General features: G+C 41.8%; 2 protein-coding genes across 5 annotated transcripts in view; one reads left to right on the forward strand and one right to left on the reverse strand.

Annotated features, from left to right (window-relative positions):
• fsaf1 (40S small subunit processome assembly factor 1) overlaps positions 1–4,307 on the forward strand; it is a 4,701-nt gene extending 394 nt beyond the window's left edge. Inside the window, exons 2-8 of the mRNA XM_088324551.1 lie at positions 1,543–1,689; positions 2,465–2,565; positions 2,649–2,708; positions 2,770–2,865; positions 2,931–3,017; positions 3,117–3,145; positions 3,266–4,307. Of these exons, the coding sequence (XP_088180677.1) occupies positions 1,543–1,689; positions 2,465–2,565; positions 2,649–2,708; positions 2,770–2,865; positions 2,931–3,017; positions 3,117–3,145; positions 3,266–3,395 (650 nt within the window). The 3' untranslated portion in view covers positions 3,396–4,307. The remainder of the gene's footprint in view (positions 1–1,542; positions 1,690–2,464; positions 2,566–2,648; positions 2,709–2,769; positions 2,866–2,930; positions 3,018–3,116; positions 3,146–3,265) is intronic.
• Positions 4,308–8,961: 4,654 nt separating this feature from the next.
• trim67 (tripartite motif containing 67) overlaps positions 8,962–20,569 on the reverse strand; it is a 47,524-nt gene continuing 35,916 nt past the window's right edge. For 2 of the 4 annotated variants that reach the window (XM_088325366.1, XM_088325364.1), the window contains 5 exons: positions 19,777–19,924; positions 18,175–18,299; positions 13,801–13,979; positions 13,560–13,722; positions 8,962–9,677 (listed from right to left, as the gene is read on the reverse strand). In XM_088325366.1, coding sequence (XP_088181492.1) covers positions 9,630–9,677; positions 13,560–13,722; positions 13,801–13,979; positions 18,175–18,299; positions 19,777–19,924 — 663 coding nt within the window. In that variant the 3' untranslated portion in view covers positions 8,962–9,629. The remainder of the gene's footprint in view (positions 9,678–13,559; positions 13,723–13,800; positions 13,980–18,174; positions 18,300–19,776; positions 19,925–20,569) is intronic. The other 2 variants (XM_088325365.1, XM_088325363.1) reach the window with 1 other exon arrangement.

Consider the following 20,569-nt stretch of genomic DNA (forward strand, 5'->3'; position numbering starts at 1 on the left):
AACGTGCATATATGGGCTTTCAGGTTGTTTTATCCCAGAATTTTAGTACGTTTATATTATTTTCCCTTGAGCGACTGTTGAAATGTGTATTTGCATGTGAAAAACTGCCTTCTATTGATATACGATAATGGCTGATAACTACTGGGAGCTATAATTACGTAGATATGCTAATTCACTAATATTGACATTAAAGTGATTTATTGAATAATCGAAATTCAGTTCATCTGTTCTGAATAAACGCTATAATTTGGTGGTCTCACAAAAACGGTATATTTCATTGACCAATTACGATTTAACCATTTTTGTAAACGAGCCCACAATTAAAATCGTCTCTGCTAATATATCTTTGATCATGAATACCTAAATTATTTAACCAATAATTGTATTGTACAACGAATTGTAAGGGCTTCTGCTTTCAGTACAAGTCATGTTTATTTGTATAACCCTTAATCACAGATTCTTAATGGGCTGCACAGACCGCAGATTATTGCAAACCACAGACTGTTATGACACATCCCTGATCTTAAACCTACATGAGGGCAATGAATACACAGATATTGTCAACATAAAATATAGGTTATTCATATGCTATAGAATAGAAGTGTGTTTTAAGTTTAGATTTGGACATTTCCACTGAGGTTGCAGATCGAATCTCAGGGGGAAGAGCCTTCCACAGCACCGGGCCCCGAATGGAGAACTCTCTCAAACCTGGGGATCTCTTCTTGGCTCTTGGGATCACTAGAAGGGTCTGGACCGGGAAATTAAACCTGAAAGATATGAGGGAGCAAGTCCATGCATGATTTTGTATACTATCAACAGAACCTTAAAATCACATCTTAAGCTAACAGGGAGGCAATGCAGGTTAGCTAAAATCGGGGTAATGTGATCAAACTTTCTTGTCTTAGTTAAAAGCGTCGCTGCAGCATTTTGTACCAGCTGAAGGCTCTTGATTTTGGACTTCGGTAGACACGAGAGTATTGCATTAATCGAGACTGGGGGCGAATTCTAGCAAAGATGGAAGAAAGCTGTTCTAGTAATATTCAAAGTAAAAACGAATTTAAATTTTTTTAAAAAGTTTGTAAAAAGATTTTTAAAAACGTAGAAATCAATATATTGATGATATTTAATAAATATGTACATTCATACATTGGCAGTTGTGCTGTAAGTTGTGCTCAAGAATGCTGAAGATGGGAGTTAAGGGTGACATTGACTCTTACAAAGAAGCCAGTCCTCCTTCTGCTGGCTTTTGTTCCGGTAACTCGTTTTAGTTAAGTGCTGCTTAGGGTGGAAAAACGTGTAACTGCTTCACTACTTCAAATAAACATGGAAAAGTGTGAACATAAACTTAAGACTCAAACTAGGCATAATTTTGATATTTCCCTCCTTGAAGACAGTTGCTTCACATTATATGCTTTTCAGAAAGCTCTGCAAAGGGTTATTGATGATACTGATCGTTTTTAACCATGTGGTTTGGTGGATAAAAACAAGCTGGACCCCGAAATGGTGACCCCGAGCTAACCATTTGGTTCTGTCTCTGTGCAGGAGGTGTGAAGAAAAAGAAAACGAAAAAGAAGAAACCAGAAACACGCCAAGAAGATACCGTTTCTGAAGACGCCGCCAACGCCTGCAGTTCTGATGAAAGCCAACGTGGAGGACAAGAATCTTCAGAGGTTGAGGTCCTCAATCATGGTACAAAACACAAAGTCAGATGATCCACACATTAAAGATCAAAGCGGCGCTGCCACGAGCGGCTGCCTTTTCCAGCAGCTGCCCTATTGTTTTATTGTCTGCTCCTATCTTCGGTGTTTTTCTTCCCGTTTTGACAACTACACTATGGATTACTTCTATCCTATGGACATGGGTTTTAGCGCACAAAAATGCGTCTATTCAAGGAATCAACTCCTTGCCCTGAAGAATTCTCGTGCCGGCGTGATGAAGGGGCCTATCGTGGAAGAAGAGCCGGAGCTAGCTAAGCGGCTAGCGGCGTTATACGTCTTCGGTACCATCCCTAATCATGGTAAATGCGAACTCACGACCAAATAAGATCATCGAGTGCTGGTGGAAAACATCGAAGCGCACAGGGAGCGCAGTTGCTGTGTTTTGCGGAAACATGGCTCACGTTTAGCATTCCGGACGCTAACGTGTAGCCACCCGGAGCTATCCGGCTTCAACGCCTTTATACAGAGACACGAAAGCCGGGGGGAATCGGAGAGGAGGAGGACTTGCTAACACGAGGTGGTATATCCCTGGATTTTCACTAAGAAAATATTTCCATCTGCCGCAGGGATGTCGAACTTTTGGACTAGCGTGACGTCATCCACTCCGCTACAAGCACCCCTAGGGCATCATGTTAATCTGTTAATAAACAACGGGGTAGACTGCTGGAAGTGTGAATTTCCCTACGGGGATGAATAAAGTATCTATCTATTTCATATTTGACATGCCATTTTTTTTTTTATGATAGATTCTGCTGTCAAGCCAACAAGCCAGGTAGAAGTGGTGTGCTTCCAGGATCCCGCTAAGAGACAAAATACCTACCAAATGCCCACAATGGATGACACCACTGTAAAGTTTTATTTCCTTTTCCCAATCATTCACAACGTTCGCTGGGATTTCTCTCATACTTTCATTCTCGTCTTCGTTTTCAGCTGCCGGAGACTTGGGAGAATAAGCAGAGTCCTCCAAAACGGACTCTGACTTTGGAGAAGGTAAACATTTTGTTTTTGTTTTTTTAAATTCGCATTTGTGGCACTGGCATTTTCGCGTTAGGCTCGACTGGAGGTACATCGCTTTGGAATAACGGGCTACCAAAAAGCGCAGCAGCGAGTCTTCGAAAAGGAGCGAGCCGTCATGTTGGGCGCATGGGTAAAAAAGACGTCCTCGAGTTTAGGTATTGGTAGTTTTCTGACTTGTGATCGGCTCCCTCGTAGCCTGCCAAGAAGAGTTGTTTGAACTACAAGGTGATGCAGGAGCAATTCCGAGAGAAGAAGCGTAAAGTGGAGGAGGAAAGGGACCCGGTAACACTTTTTAATGTGATCGAAATTGGGGGGGGGGGGGATTTGGGGTGTGGAGTTCATTTCTGTTTGACCGTGTGCTTGGTTTTTCTTGACTTGTAGCACACGGAAAAAAAGAAGAAGAAGCCAAGGTGTGTGAATTTTTGGTTTTACCAAACTCGAAATATACTCGGCAATCACAAACTTTGATTTCATCTTAAACCTCTTCTGTGATTTTTAAAACCATGCCTACTCTCGCGTCCGTCTTCCAGCAGGGACCACAAATGGAAGTCGTCCCGCTCGTCCTCGGCACCCTCGGGTCAGGTGGGCCGTTTCAAGAACGGTATGTTGGTTCTCAGCTCCAGGGACCTCAAAACCCTCAAGACCAACGCACGCCGCTAACTCGGTGAGGAGTTTACCGCAGCCGGCAGCAATTGTTTGGACTTCAGAGATGAAGACGCGATTATCATAACAATCCTTAGTAAAACATTGCTTGGTATTGGAAACAAATCTCTCCTTTTCTTCATTTCGACTTCACCCAGTGACGGTGTGATTCAGAAAGGACAAAAAAAAAACAAGTTTTGTTTCCGTTTCTCTTTCTAGTTTTAGAAGGTTCTTTTCCCACTCAAGAAAATTCCTTCTCTGTGATCCGAATGGCAAAATACGCAGACCAGGAACCTAACAAAGATCTGGTTCTTCATAGAACTTCACATCAAGGTTGCGGTAGTACCGTAAATTGCGGACTATAAGCCGCTACTTTTTTCCCAAATGTTCAACCCTGCGGCTTATTCAGTGATGCGGCCAATTTATGTAATTTTTCTAACAGCTGCCAGCGGCGCTCGAGTATAAAATGTAAGATTTAGACCGGTGGAATATATGCGCCGAGGAAGACTGCAACTTCTTAGCTTGTGCACAATTTAAATTAGCGTAGACATATCCTCACCATGTAAATTGCAATAAGAAAGGCACATGTCGCAACTTTCAAGCTAAAAGCAATCGAGTAGTTCGATAAAGAAGGAAACAGAGCTACTGCGCGTAAACTTCACTTAGCGAGCGTGTTTTTGTAAAAGGGAGCGTGGGACGACGTCTATATGATAAAGTCTCTTTCCCATTCTTGGGAAGAAGACTTTGATGACGTAATTTATATGGAGGAAGATGAGGACGGTTTACCGTGATTTCTACAAGTACCGTAAAAAATTTTTTAACAGACCCGTTTACTGTGTTGCGAGCGTGTTCCTAGTAGCATTTTGCTACCCTTCACAGGCACGGTTTGGGATGAAAGTTATAATATTATTATTAAAGCTTTGAAAACTCTCTCAGTGTACCGTCTTTCTTTGTAAATATGTGTAACCATGTATAATATGTATTTGCAACTGTATATTTTTGTAATGTATTTATTTTAGAGACTTATTCTGATATATTTTCCACGGGCGAATCAAAAACGGGGGCTGATGGGAAGTGGATTAAAGGTGAGACGTGTTTGTGAACGCAGCGGACAATAGTGGATATATATTTTTCCCACCCTTACCTTTGGAAATAAACATTTTTTTTCCTTGGATTATTTTCGACGGGACCCGGACTCTGCAGGTCTGCATCAAACCTTAAGTACCGGTATCATTTTCCGTATATTTTGCCGGCTGTGGTTTTTGCACTGTGTACTGTATATTCAGTTACAATCGCGGGTCGGGTTTGGGTTCATTTTGTGATTGTGTTACATTTTTTAGTGCGGGCGCATGCGGCTTATGTACAGGTGCGGCTTGTGTAAGTACAAAAGCGGTTATTCTCTTAAAAGGTGGTGGGTGCGGCTTATAATCGGGTGCGCTCTATAGTCCGGAATTTACGTTAATAATATTATCCTATATGTATCTATATTAGCTATATCAGGTTTCACAAGTGTGCTCTCAAAATGGTTGACAAAAAAGGGGCAGAACACAAGTTAGATGGAAGAGGGGATTACCTCAGGTTTTGAGTTTTTCCTTGCCCTCATGTGGGTTTTAGATCAGGGGATGGTGTAATAATAGGCTGTAGTTTGCAATAGTCTGTGTAGCCCTTTGAGACTTCTTGTGATTAAGGGCGTCACATAAACATGACTGGACTGAGGTTTTGAGTTTTTCCTTGCCCTCATGTAGGTTTTAGATCAGGGGATGGTGTAATAGTGGGCTGTAGTTTGCAATAGTCTGTGGTCTGTGTAGCCCTTTGAGACTTCTTGTGCTTAAGGGCGTCACAGAAACATGACTGGACTGAGGTTTTGAGTTTTTCCTTGCCCTCGTGTAGGTCTTAGATCAGGGGTTGGTGTCATAATAGTCTGCGGTTTGCAATAATCTGTGGTCTGTGCAGCCCTCTCCTTGTGATTAAGGGCATCACTAATAAGCATGACTTGACTGAAATTGGACAATGGACCCTTTTTTTTGTCTTTATTTTGTCTTTATTTCATCACAGGTCCTTTTTTTTCCCTTTTTCTTTTTCAAATATAAACAACCTTTAACATAATTTCCTCGGGTATGTCTTTTTCTAATGCTCATATGCAAATCGTTTATCGGTACAAAACATTCACAGCTTGGCGAGAGAAGAGGCGAGATTTTACGAAAGGGATAGAGTAAATGCTCATATTGTTTTTTTTTTCGTATGAATACTCAGAAATAGAAACAGCAGCAACTGGGACACCAAACAAACAAGAGGGGGGAGTACAAAAATATTTACATACTTGCTAAATAAATAAGCTTAGATACTAGGACATGCACTCACCCAACACACAGCACCATACTTTTAAAATAAATATGTAAAGTTTAAGACATTCATGGGCAGGCGGGCGTGAGGTAAAGGACATGCTGCCACACGATTACGTAAAGTAATTGCCGTCGAAATGGATTTGAGCTTTTTGGACCTTCGTTTAAGCCCTTTTTGAACGAGGGGGTTGCAAATACACGTTATGGACAAAAGTATTGGGATTCTTTCTGCAGGGATTAGGGTTGTTCCACTCTACTGGTAAGGTTAGCTAAAAATGTGTCTGTTTTTTCTTCTCTTCATTGTGTTTTTATTGGGAGAATATTCATTTTAACACATTCAATGTCGAGGATGGTTCTTAACTTTTATCCATTGATGTAACTTTATCCATTGAGCCAAACACCCACTGACTAACAAGACCAGAACGGAGATAGGACCCACTTGCGTTGTGTTTCTCACAAGTTTTATTGAAAGGAAGAGAAAGGGTTGCGCCCACGATCCGGTCATTGCTGAACGCGGGAAGCAGGTCGCTCTGATACTCTAATTGTGCTCCGAACGCGGAAGTGGATCTTCTGTGGCGAACGATGTCGGGGACGGAAAAACCGGTCAGTAGCCGGGACAGAGGGCAAAAACGTGGTCGGAAGCGAGTCGTGAGCCAGAATAGGAGAGAAGACGTGGTCGGGGACAAAAAGAGGTCGAAATCTGGTACGGGAGAGTTGACGTGGTCAGGATCAAAAACGGGTTGAACAGACGGGAGCAAAAAAACGGTACAGGTGGGAGTCAGCGTCGAAAAAGCCTTTCCTAGTGTTAACTGAGATTCGCAGACGGACTGACAACAGGGGATTGACATGACTGAGTTCAATTAGAGGCGGCAGTGGCTCAGGGGGTAGAGCGCTCGTCTTGGGATCAAGAGATCGCAGTTTGAATCCCGGCTCCTCCGTGTTACATGTCAAAGTGTCCTTTGGTAAGACACTGAACCCCTAATGCCCCCAATAAGCAGGTTAGTTGGCCGGTCCAAATTGTCCGTAGGTGTGAAAGAGCGAGCAAATTGTCTGTCCCTGTGTTCCCTGCAACAATTCAGGCTGTCCCCTTGCCCACTGCCGGAAGATAGCTGGGATGGGCTCCAGCACCCCCGCGACCCTACTGAGGATAAGCGGTGCAGATAATGGATGAATAAGTAAAGGGATCGTCATTTATTCAAGTATAAGGTATAATCTTTGCAAATAATAATGCCAATAGTTAAATGTGAAGGGTTTGAATTCAAAAGTTACTTGCGCTTGAAAGAGAATATTTTGTTGGGTATTAAAGATATTATAAAGGAAAACCAACTCGTGTAGAAACCAATCAATAGCTGAGTTTCAGTGTAATAAGAGAAGCAAGAGGTGTGATTTTTGCATGATTGTAATAAAATAAACCTAAGTATCATTTTAAAAGGCATGTCTCAATACTTTTGTCCATTCGACAGGCGAGATGTTTTGCTTGGTGTGGGCTCATGAAACCAAAAGCTGAGTTAATCTCTCAAAGTAACATCTACATGATTTCGAGTTATTATATATATTACCTATTAAGGCAATCAAAATAGATATAACGAATACATATGTTGTAAGTCAAGGAAAATAAGCAACCAACGTTATACATTATAATATGCATTTCTAAGAATCGAATATATTAAAGTGGAATGAAATGGCTTTTGAGCAGCGTCCCTTTAAAACGAGCCCGACTTGATGGATTTCTGGCAGTAGAGGGCGCGCTTTCACAGCAGTTGGCAGTTAACATGAAATAATACTGGATGGTATTTACAACGCAGTTAAAAAGAGGTTTTTTTTTTTGTAAACTTGTTTGATGCCGACTAGGTGTCGTATAAATTGGCTTATATATCACTATTTACATTGGCTCCAAACAGACAGAATGCTGTCTGCTTGGTTAATAACTTAAATCCAGGGTTGGGTAGGGTTACTTTAACTGCATTACTTTCAATTACTTTTGGATTACTCCAATACCAAATATGCTAATAAAAGACAAAAGAAACTATGTATGTATATATATATATATATATACCACAGCCAGTGGTGGGAGGTGGCTAGAGTCATTTCTGACTCTTTTTGGGAGATTGATTCAGAGGAGGGGATTCCCAGCCCCCTCGCTCAACCCAACTGAGAGGTTGGGAGTCATGAGGTGACCAAACCCCCCAATTCCAACCCCTAATGCTGAACGCCAAGTAGGGAGGCAACAGGTACCAATGTTTAAGTCTTAGCTATGACTCGGGCGAGGCTTGAACCACAACCTCCCAGTCTCAGGGTGGGCGCCATACCCCCAAGGCCACCGAGCTGATGAATAAATATGAATAAAATGAGTAAATTTTGTGCAGGCTTGGGGAGTAACGGAATACATGGAACGGCAAAAATGATGTTGGCAAACTGTTTGGATTCATTTCCATTTGGTTTCTGTCGCATTTGATGTTCGTTTTGCCGGAGATCAAAGAGATCAAAGCCAGGAGAGAAAGCTTACCACGTGTTGTGAGTCACCATTTGATTCATATTTAGTTTCTTTTGTCTTTTATTAGCATATTTGGTATTGGAATAATCCAAAAGTAATTGAAAGTAATCCAGTTAAAGTTACCCTACCCAACCCTGCTTGAATCCAATTTTGGGCTAACCATTTAAAGAAAAGTGAAATATTGATGAAAGTGGCTTTTTGTCACAGTGATCTTTTTGCAGCCGGGCGTCTATTTGGAGCCATTTTTCATCAATTCAAGGCAACACTTCAGAGAGTGAGCTATAAAATTACCATGGGGTGACAAAAAAGAAAGCCGATTCCCAACGTCGGGTATGAAATATTCACTTTTTGTCTCGAGATCTTCAAATGAGTCTGCTTCACTCCCTACCGAAGACGCATCAGCGATGCTGTTTGAGGGGAAAAAGACTCTCGGCCTTGTTGTGCACAAATTTTCTGTTCAATCTTGGAAATTGGTGAGTGTAAGCTGCTGCAAACTGTAGCCTGTGTTACCAAATATGCTAATAAAAGACAAAAGAAACTAAATATGAATCAAATGATGACTCACAACACGTGGTAAGCTTTCTCTCCTGGCTTTGATCTCTTTGATCTCCGGCAAAACGAACATAAAATGCGACAGAAACAAAATGAAAATCAATCCAAACAGCTTGCCAACCTCATTTTTGCCGTTCCATGTATTCCGTTACTCCCCAAGCCTGCACAAAATTTGGTAATTTGATTCATATTTAGTTTCTTTTGTCTTTTATTAGCATATTTGGTATTGGAGTAATCCAAAGGTAATTGAAAGTAATCCAGTTAAAGTAACCCTACCCAACACTGCCTGTGTTGTAATTCATCATTCGGTAGGAAATTGGGGCGGCAGTAGCTCAGGAGGTAGAGCGATCGTTTTAGGATTAAGGGATCCCAGTTCGAATCCCGGCTTGTCCGTGTTACATGTCGAAGTGTCCTTGGGTAAGACACTGAACCCCCAATAAGCAGGTTAGCGCCTTACATGGCTGCACAGATCACGGCCGCTATTGGGAAATGTGATGCACAATGTAAAGCGCTTTGGAAAGTCATTATGAAGTTATGTGTTGTTTGGAACTCCAGGTCAAAATGGATGAACTGGTTTAAGGATGTAAAACAGAATAGTTAATGACAACTCCCGCCAACTCGAGGCTTCACGATGTCGGAACTTGATGCGAAGTGACAAAACGTAGACTTGCAAAGTCTGCGCCATTGTGCAAGCGTTCTTTCAACTTCAAAGAATGGCTGTCAGTGTCGAAATGAGGTGAATAGCGCATTAAGATCTTCATCTTGGAATGTATCTCCACAAAGAGATAAAATCATAACGGAGTAGATGCAAATATGACATCTTTGATATCGTAGGCTTGTATGAGAGGCCGGCATTGGCGTCCTTTAGGGTTTGAGGTCCCTCGGCACCTCCAGGCCTGTCACAATCGTCACCTGGAAGGAGAAAGCAAATCAAACGTATGACAATTCATTTTTATAATTAATGGGAGTCTTGTAAAATGTGTTAAGTTCGTGTTTCAAGGGTTTCCGCAAAGGCTATTTAAACCTGGAAGGCCTTAGCTTTATCTGTGTCATTTGGCGCCACTCGCTGCAGGCTACCTGATTGGTTCCCTGTCCCTTTTTAAGCCCAGTCCTGTCACTCTCTGGTTGTCAGTCCATCAGTGAACCTCTGTTGTTACACGGCAAGCATTTTGACCCTGACTCTCGCCTGTCCCGTTTTTGAACCCGTTTTTCCACCTGTCCGTTCTTTGTCTCCGGTTACAACCTGTTTTTGATCTCCTGTCCCGGCTATCGACCTGTTTTTCCGTCCTTGACGACGCCATCTCCCGCGACAGAAGATCCCCATTCATATTCGGATCAAGATCCGATTTTGTGAGTGGCTTGCTTCCCGCGTCCAGCGAGCACCGGATCGTGGGCGCCTCCCTTCCTCTTTCAATCAATAAAACTTGTGGTTAACGTTACGCAATTGGGTCCTGATTCCGTTTTGGTCGTGACAGCAAAAGTTTTTGGGTACTAATCAATCGTAGTAAAAAATTTATTTTACTATATTTTAAAGTCCAAGTTGTATGATATTTTTAAATCTTTTTTTTTTGTTGAAAAATAAGAAAATAATACTTTTTTTCTTCATTTTAAGTAACTGAATGTGTATCAAATGATGGTTTAACATGTTCTGACTCTTGGCACCCTTTAGTATAATTGTCATGAACCGGAACCGGAGGAGGATCCAGATGCATAACGCATCTCACACAAGCTTTATTTTACGGGAATGGGGCAGTCATGCGCATTAACACAAAGACCAGTGATTCGGCAATCGCTGGGCTGAAGAAGAAAGACAGAAGTCTGGCGTGGAACAACAGGAAGCCAGAGACCAACGAGATCGATACCAGTTACTCAAGCCGATACCGGATAGATGGTGTCGATACCGGACAGAACGAACTGACAGGATTGATAGGAGACTGGAGACAGAGACGACAGAAAGAGATAGACGGGAACGATACCAGACACTGGAGACCGATATCAAAACAGGGCGAAATAGACGGGATCGATACCGGACAGGGATACTGGACAGAGTCAAAACACACGTCTTGCGGGTGTAGAGGTTCGTTGACGGACTGATAAAGGGTGAGTGATAGCACTGAGCTTAAATAGGAGGGAAGCCAATAGGTCAACGAGCCGCAGCTGGCGCCAAACGGGCGGGGACAATTGGGCGCCATGGGCAACCGTGACAATAATTTAAAATAAATCAGAAAAACTATGCAAGATTTGTACTTTATTTAACTTAATCTTGGCAGTAGAGGATAAGTTGTAAAATATAATTTAAGTCAAGTCAAGTCCTGTTTATTTTGTGACGTCCTTAATTACAAGGAGTCTCAAAGGGCTGCACAGACCACAGATTATTGCAAACTACAGACTATTAGGACGCCATCCCCTGATCTAAAACCTACATGAAGGCAAGGAAAAACTCAAAAACTTCAACATGGGGAGAATGAAGAAACCTTGAGAAGGGACCGCACATTAGGTAATCCCCCTTCCAGGATGGCCAGGCTAATTTACTACTCTACTGTACTATCTACTGAGCAGCTAGTTTGCATATTTAAAGATAAATATCTGCTGCCACCTATCTGGATGAAAGGTATTTACTGGGCGAATCACTGAGGGAAAGGAAATGTATACTGAACAATAGCATATTTTTTAAGATAAATATATACCCATCCATTTTCTGCACTGCTTATCCACAGTAGGGTCGCGGGGGTGCCGGAGCTCATCCCAGCTATCTACGGGCAGTGGGCAGGGGACACCCTGAACTCGTTGCCAGCCAGAGACAGATAACTCGCTCGCTCATTCACACCTAGGAATAATTTGGACTGGCCAATTAACCTGACATGCATGTTTTTGGAATGTGGGAGGAAAACGGAGTGCTTGGAGGAAACCCACGCAAGCACGGGGAGAACATGCAAACTCCACACAGGAGGTTCGATCTCATGACCTCAGAACTGTGCCGCACACGTGCTAACCACTGCGCTAGTTGAAAAACACTGGAGTTTGCGAATTTCCGTACGGGGATGAATAAAGTTTGTCTCTCTCTCTCTCTTTTTTTGTCTTTTTCTCTCTCTCTCTCTCTCTTTCCCTCTTTTTGTCTCTTTCTCTCTCTCTCTCTTTCCCTCTTTTTGTCTCTTTCTCTCTCTCTCTTTCCCTCTTTTTGTCTCTTTCTCTCTTATCTCTCTTTCCCTCTTTTTGTCTCTCTTATCTCTCTTTCCCTCTTTTTGTCTCTCTTATCTCTCTTTCCCTCTTTTTGTCTCTCTCTCTCTTTCCCTCTTTTTGTCTCTCTCTCTCTCTCTCTCTCTCTCTTTCCCTCTTTTTGTCTCTCTCTCTCTCTCTCTCTCTTTCCCTCTTTTTGTCTCTCTCTCTCTCTCTCTTTACCTCTTTTTGTCTCTCTTTCCCTCTTTTTGTCTCTCTCTCTCTTTCCCTCTTTTTGTCTCTCTCTCTCTCTCTCTCTCTTTCCCTCTTTTTGTCTCTCTCTCTCTCTCTCTTTCCCTCTTTTTGTCTCTCTTTCCCTCTTTTTGTCTCTCTCTCTCTCTCTCTCTCTTTCCCTCTTTTTGTCTCTCTTTCCCTCTTTTTGTCTCTCTCTTTCTCTCTCTCTCTTTCCCTCTTTTTGTCTCTCTCTCTCTCTTTCCCTCTTTTTGTCTCTTTCTCTCTCTCTCTTTCCCTCTTTTTGTCTCTTTCTCTCTCTCTCTTTCCCTCTTTTTGTCTCTTTCTCTCTTATCTCTCTTTCCCTCTTTTTGTCTCTCTTATCTCTCTTTCCCTCTTTTTGTCTCTCTCTCTCTCTTTCCCTTTTTTTGTCTCTCTCTCTCTCTCTCTCTCTCTTTCCCTCTTTTTGTCTCTCTCTCTCTCTCTTTCCCTCTTTTTGTCTCTCTTTCCCTCTTTTTGTCTCTCTCTCTCTCTCTTTCCCTCTTTTTGTCTCTCTCTCTCTCTCTCTCTCTCTCTCTCTTTCCCTCTTTTTGTCTCTCTCTCTCTCTTTCCCTCTTTTTGTCTCTTTCTCTCTCTCTCTTTCCCTCTTTTTGTCTCTTTCTCTCTCTCTCTTTCCCTCTTTTTGTCTCTTTCTCTCTTATCTCTCTTTCCCTCTTTTTGTCTCTCTTATCTCTCTTTCCCTCTTTTTGTCTCTCTCTCTCTCTTTCCCTTTTTTTGTCTCTCTCTCTCTCTCTCTCTCTCTTTCCCTCTTTTTGTCTCTCTCTCTCTCTCTTTCCCTCTTTTTGTCTCTCTTTCCCTCTTTTTGTCTCTCTCTCTCTCTCTTTCCCTCTTTTTGTCTCTCTCTCTCTCTCTCTCTCTCTCTCTTTCCCTCTTTTTGTCTCTCTCTCTCTCTTTCCCTCTTTTTGTCTCTTTCTCTCTCTCTCTTTCCCTCTTTTTGTCTCTTTCTCTCTCTCTCTTTCCCTCTTTTTGTCTCTTTCTCTCTTATCTCTCTTTCCCTCTTTTTGTCTCTCTTATCTCTCTTTCCCTCTTTTTGTCTCTCTCTCTCTTTCCCTTTTTTTGTCTCTCTCTCTCTCTCTCTCTCTCTCTCTCTTTCCCTCTTTTTGTCTCTCTCTCTCTCTCTCTCTTTCCCTCTTTTTGTCTCTCTTTCCCTCTTTTTGTCTCTCTCTCTCTCTCTTTCCCTCTTTTTGTCTCTCTCTCTCTCTCTCTCTCTCTCTCTCTTTCCCTCTTTTTGTCTCTCTCTCTCTCTCTCTTTCCCTCTTTTTCTCTCTCTCTCTCTCTTTCCCTCTTTTTGTCTCTCTCTCTCTCTCTCTCAGTTGAACGTTTCAAAGAATTCCCAAGAGTTCCGACCTGAACGTTTCTGTTGAGGCTGACTGCAGGCACAAAGACGCCATCCAAGTTCTCAAAGGCAGTCGGTCCGTGTTGTTGCTTGTTGATGAAGAACGTGAGCGTGTGCTTGGTCAGATCCAGAAGGATGCCCAATGTGGAGCCCTTAGTGATGCCACCCTCTGCCCTGTAGGCACAGAAGAACAAAGCATGAATTGTCTCGGGTCGCTAGTTTCTCTTTAATATTTATGGAATCCACGCATACCTGTTGGTGTGCGAGTTGTTGTGCATGAACCAGGAACGATTGTTGTCCACATACATGGCCCAGGCCTTGTCATCCTTGCCCAGCATCATGTCCTTCACCGTGTTGATACGGGCGATGCCAAACGCAGGGTCCGGGTGGTTGTCATAGCGGTCGATGCAGACCTCCCAGTAGTGGATTCCCTTAGATTGAGAGAGACTATTTCAATATTCTTGTAAGACAATGAATGTAGATCTCCAAGGGTTGATTCACTGGTTAAACTTGTGGGTTTAACTCACTGATGTCTCCGAACATTACTACCGTAAATTCCGGACTATAAGGCGCACCTGATTATAAGCCGCACCCACCATTTTTTGAGTGATTTGACACTTTTGCTCATACTCAAGCTGCACCCATGTATAAGCCGCGGGCACCCGCAGTGAAGCTTGCGACACAGTCACAATTTTAACCCGGACCAGGCTGTAAGTTCCACAATTGTAACTTTTTTGGTTTGAAACAAATTTATTGACACTAATAACAGAAAACAATCATGACAATCTCAACAGCAATTAAGCACATCCGGTCCTAATCCTAGGTAACAAAATGTATTTTTCCAAAGTTAAGGGTGGGAAAAAAATATATCCACTATTGTCCGCTGCGACAACAGACAGATCTACCGGTAACTCAGCTTTACCACATTTCCCATCAGCCCGCGTTTGCTCCGCCCCTTATTTTTGATTCGTCCGTAGAACACATAACAGAATAAATCTCTAAAATAAAAATAAAATAAATACATTACAAAAATATACAGTTGCAAATACATATTATACATGGTTACACATATTTACGAAGAAAGACGGTACACCGAGAGACTTTTCAAAGCTTTAATAATAATAATATAACTTTCATTCCAAACCGTGCCTTTGAAAGGTACGTACACGCTAGCAATGTATAAAACATACCTGTGAAGAAAAAGCTTCCCGTATATGTGAAATTCATGGTAGATCGTCTTTAATTCATTCTCATAATTATCGCCATCAAGGGCATCTTCCTCAGTATTGCAACGTATCTTAACTTTACAGAAAATATGTGCTAAAACTTAGAAATTACAGTTTTTTTCGTGACGCACATATCCTACTCGTCTTAATCTTACTTTTTAAACTCCTGCGCCACTGGTGGCCGTTAGAAAAATTCCATAAATTAGCCGCTTCACTGAATAAGCCACAGGGCTGAACATTTGGGAAAAAGGTAGCGGCTTATAGTCCGGAATTTACGGTAATTAAGGGTTCAACAATGTGGAATGGATGACAAGTCATTAGTGAGGTTTAAATAAAGATTGTTTCCGACACTTCTATTAGACCTGTATTTCACGTTGACAATATCTGTGTATTATTTGTTATTGCAACATCCATTGCAGCCTGGTCATCCTGGAAGGGGGATTACCTCATGTGCGGTCCCTTCTCAAGGTTTCTTCATTTTCCTCATGTTGAGGTTTTGGAGTTTTTCCTTGCCCTCATGTAGGTTTTAGATCAGGGGATGGTGTAACAATAGTCTGTAGTTTGCAATAGTCTGTGGTCTGTGCCGCTCTTTGAGACTCCTTGTGGGGGATTACCTCATGTGCGGTCCCTTCTCAAGGTTTCTTCATTTTCCTCATCCTGAGAATTTTGAGTTTTTCCTTGCCCTCATGTAGGTCTTAGATCAGGGGATGGTGTAACAATAGTCTGCTGTTTGCAATATGTGGTCTGTGCCGCCCTTTAAGACTCCTTGTGATTAAGGGTGTCACAAATAAACACGAATTTAACTGGACTGAGGTTTTTGAGTTTTACCTTGCCCTCCTGCAGGTTTTAGATCAGGGGCTGGTGTCATAATAGTCCCTAGTTTGCAATAATCTGTGGTCTGTGCAGCCCTTTGAGACTCCTTCTCATTAAGAGCGATGCAATTACTTGACTTGTTTCAGTAATTGAAATTTTCACCCCAATTAGTGTTTTATTTTTTTTAAACCGAACATGATTCAATATACAATTAATATATTTAATTAATCTAATCAATATAACATTCAGTTGTGCTACTTTACTTGTCAGAAAATGGCAAAAAAACCCTTGTGAATATTCCAAAGCAATTGGGTCGGGCCGAAAGCATCCATGTCCTCCAAAATAATCTATATTTTTTGTTGGGGTAAAAAAAAAATACCACTACATTTTTGTACCAAGTGTTGTTTTCCTTTAATGTTGTTGTAAAGCCCCGTTTTTAATATTTGACCACTAGATGACACTGTAGGCTGTTTCAAGTGAGACCCAGTGCTTAGAGCAGTGTTTTTCAGCGTGTGTGCCATGAGACCTCGTCTTGTGTGCTGCAGGATATTTCTCAATTTTATCTTTACAAAAAACATGCCATTTTTCAGTATTTTCCATTGGTGTCCCCCTCATGCCCCTCCTTGACATGTACAACTCCCGCCTCACCCGCAAAGCCACCAGGATTACAGGTGACCCCACCCACCCATCTCAAAGCCACTTCAACCTGCTGCCATCAAGGCAAAGACTGCAGTCTCAGACCCAGAACCAGCAGGCTCAAGGACAGCTTCTTCCATCAGGCTTTCCAGACTCTTAACTCTCTCCCTGATCTACCCCCGCCAACCCCACTGCCTTCTGCCAAATCAATGCAAACTACTCTATCTAGTTTCCAGCAGTAGGTAGTAATAGGGAAATAAGAAATATGAAGCTGTTGAAGATTGCACTGCAAAAAGATAGTTTCATGTCAAATTAAGTTAAAAATCTTACACACAGAATTTCGTTATTTTAATTTTTTTTCTAAATTTTATGTAAAAAATAAACAGGAAAAGTCATAACATAGAAAATAAACACAATCAAAATATAGTAAAGTTTAAAAAGCAGTTTAAGATAATAGTAAAGTTCAGAATTACAGCAAAATTATTAATCAAAAAGTAAGAATTTGCATTACTCCCTGGGCCAGGGTGACCACAAACAATAAGAAAAACAACTTGATAGTGGAATTATTTTTATACTCTTTCAACAGTGCGCCTCAAGATATTTTAATGAAAACAAGTGTGCCTTGGCTCAAAAAAGGTCGAAAAACACTGCTTTAGAGCACGGCGTGGCGGCAGGATGCTAGACAATAATCGTGCCGACCTTAGTGAGAATTATACTTTGTAAAAGAAATTGCAAAAAATTGACGTATGATTTTTTTTTTTTTTTTTATAAAAATTAACATTGATAATTATCGTTAATGTATTTTTTTTGTAGTATTCAAAATGTATTTTATTTTACTGAATGAAAGATTGTTGTACCACTAGGAGGCACTAAATATCACACTCTGTCCTCATCTCATCTCATCAGCCGTACTGCTTATCCTCATTAGGGTCGCGGGGGGCTGGAGCCCATCCCAGCCATCTCCGGGCAGTGGGCAGGGGACACCCTGAACTGGTTGCCAGCCAATCGCAGGGCCGACTTCTAGATTTTCCCCCGAAGGCCAAGTCGTCAGCGGTGTATGCTGGGATTTATTTACCGGCGTTTCATTTCCTAACCAATGTGTCAATCATCATTTGAATCAGTCACTATTGGCTAAAGTTATTTCGGAGGTAAAGGGGGCGGATCCTTTTTATCATTTAGGGGCTTGCATAGGCTAAAGGGACAAAACAAAGCCTGCAATTGGCCGAAAAAGATGAATGTGAATAGCAAGTTTGGTTGTCTACGGCATAGAGGAAACATGTTTTACCATTCTGTATTTGTAAATATATTACTCTCCTGGATTTACTACACTCATGGATATAAGAGGACCATGGTTGCACATTATTATTGAACGCAACGACTTCGGTGAGCTACTCCGGCTATATATTTTCCCAGGATCTTGTTTCAGAGTGATCTAGATGTTTCTGTGATGGGTCTTTTTTTTAAATTAAACTCAATTCCAAGTGTTTATTGTCATATGCACAGTAAAGTTGCGAGCGACAAAAAAATAGAAACTAAGGAATGGTTGACATTTCTTGAATCCCAAGACTTTAACCTTCCGAATGATGGAACGATGCATTTGAGTGACATCGTACGGACACCGCATCCGCACGTGTCTACGACACGTATTTGCTTCTTTGCAAGCTTTGGGAATGTTAAGGGGGTAAGAAGTTGGACTGAACTATCTGACTGTTTTGTCCACGTTCCCATTGTAGCGCCTTATAATCCGGTGCGCCTTATGTATGGAAAATATAGGACCAAAAACGAGTTTTTGGGGGTGCGCCCTATAACCCGGTGCGCCTTATAGTGCGGAAAATACGGTACTAAGTCCGGCTTATATGTGGGTTCATACAATATTATGAAACAGTTAGCAGTGAACTTAACAATCAATCGGTAAATCGTTTCATTTTTGGATCCACGGTTTCAACCTCACCTTGGAAAAAGCGGCGGTCCCGAGCACCACGCGGTCGTCGTAGCTATTGCAAGACACTGTTTGATTCTCATTGGTCAAGACGATGTCCCGGTGAGCCGAGGTGGGGTCGAAGGCGAAACAAGCCACTGCGGAAGAACACGGAAGAGATTGAGCATCGGCGAATATCCGGCATTGCGTTACATCAGACTGCAGGGGAACATGACGGAGCAAAGGAGTGAAATCCGAGACTGGCGCTAGCCATGAGTCAACTATCTGTCTGGCGGAACATTTGGGACCAATGTTCCCTGTAATTTTCCACAGGTCTGAGCGTTCACACAAAGTCGGTGAGCAATGCTTGAAACAACAGTGAGCAACGGCAATCCCAAGTGTGGCATCTAAATCATTATCAAACATGCCCAAAACTTGACATCACGTTACATTTTGCTGAGTTTCCAGCAATGCAAAATTATTTTTGAATGAATTGCAAAGGTTGTACGGCCTACAAACGTCGTTTGTTCTTACAATTCTTTCACAAGATATCCATTTCTTTTTATTTCCTGATATATTTTGTCGCATAATATTCACATTTTTGGGGGCTTATTGAGTCGGTTGTAAGATACAGAACTGTACTTAATAACATTTTTGAGTGGAAGTACAATGTTGGCGACAAGATTCACTTGATAGAATTGGAAATTATTTGAATACAACACAAACTTTTTCTTCTTTTTTCCGTGTTTTTTTTCTACTTTTTTTTAAATTCCTTTAAAAAAATCTCATTGTGTTTATTTTTTCCTTGCTGTTACTTTTTGTTCTCTATTTACTTTTTTCCTTTGTTTCTTTCTTTTCTTTTGTTCTGGCTTTTTTCTAAATTTTTCCTTCTTTTCTTCTCTTCTTTTTGTTTCTTTTTTTTCTCAGCTTTTCACTACTTTTTCATTTTGGTATTTTTTTCTTTTTTGTTCTATTCCCCCCTTCTTTTAAGCCATTTTGTGCATAAATTTACATAATATTTGGTCATGTTGGGATGAAAGAAGCAAAAACAACCGGAAGAGCCGTTTAGGACCCGAAAGAGCCTTTTATTGAGCCGAGCCGAAGAAGCCGTTTCTCGACAAAACTCTACTAACTTTACTCAACTTCGTTCTACTTCGACTCGACTGCAAAATACCGCATTTAGGACACCACGTCAGGGGTACCCGTGTATTTTTACCTTCATGCACTGTAACTTTGACTTAATTCGCTTCTTAATTAGGAATTTTGAGCCCTGATTTTTGTGCGCTGGCTAGATTTTCTTGTGCGCTGAGAATGTGCGAGCAGTGAACTCTGGTCTTAAGTCTTCGCTGATTATTTAGGCATCAATAGATAATTAATCTTCCATTTTGAAAAACGTCCATGCCACGAGAAAAAAAACAATACTGGGTGGGTTGACTAGCTGTGAGTGGGTGAATGTGCCCCAAATCAGAATCATTGGTCTCACTATCGCCCTCTGCCAGGCAGCAAGAGAATTGCGTGCCTCACCCTGCATCTGCAGACACCTAGCACAGTAATACGTTGCATAGTCTAAAACTTGTGAGACGGTTTCTGGGAATAGGTTGGGAGAAATCGTGCACTGAGAAGAAATTGTCTCACAGTTCGTACCGTCGGAGGTCTTCAGGGCCACGGTCTTACTGTAGGGTCCCACGCCGACAGCGTTGTAGGCCTTGACTCTGGTGTTATACAAGCTGTTGAAGTGCAGGCCGTCCACGGTGCACACGGTCTCCTTTCCCACGTACACTTCCTGTGCGAACAAACTCGGGATTAACATAACAAAGTTGTATTTTGACGCCAAAAAATGGAGCTGTCAAGAATTATTTAATGACAGGAAAATGAGATGATCTGCATTTATATAGCGCTTTTCAAGTCAATGACTTCCCAAAGCGCTTTACAGTGTGCTTCACATTTCCCAATAGCGGCCGTGCAGCCGTGTAAGACGCTAACCTGCTTATTGGGGGTATTAGGGGTTCAGTGTCTTACCCAAGGACACTTCGACATGTAACATGGAGGAACCGGGATTCGAACTGCGATCTCTTGATCCTAAGACGAGCGCTCTACCTCCTGAGCCAATGCTGCCCCAATCACTTGTTTTCGTATGATGTGACGATTCAAGATGGCAATTACAAAGGCGAGCACGTATTTACTATTGCACAAAGCAAAAATGAGAATGAGAGCTGAATCACATTGACAACACTGTTTGTTGGTCATTAAAGAAATGGCAAAATGGACCAAATTGAATTAACTTGTCATTGTTTCTCATGGATTAAAGCACAGGTGTCAAACAGGCGGCCCGCGGGCCAGATCAGGCCCGCTAAGGGATTGAATCCGGCCCGCGAGACAACACTCAGAGGAGCACACGGGAAAAACAAGCTGCAAGTTGTAATTTGTC

The sequence above is a fragment of the Urocampus carinirostris genome, chromosome 20 (genome assembly GCF_059441175.1).
Source record: "Urocampus carinirostris isolate Australia breed hairy pipefish chromosome 20, RoL_Ucar_1.0, whole genome shotgun sequence".
NCBI classification, from domain to species: Eukaryota; Metazoa; Chordata; class Actinopteri; order Syngnathiformes; family Syngnathidae; genus Urocampus; species Urocampus carinirostris.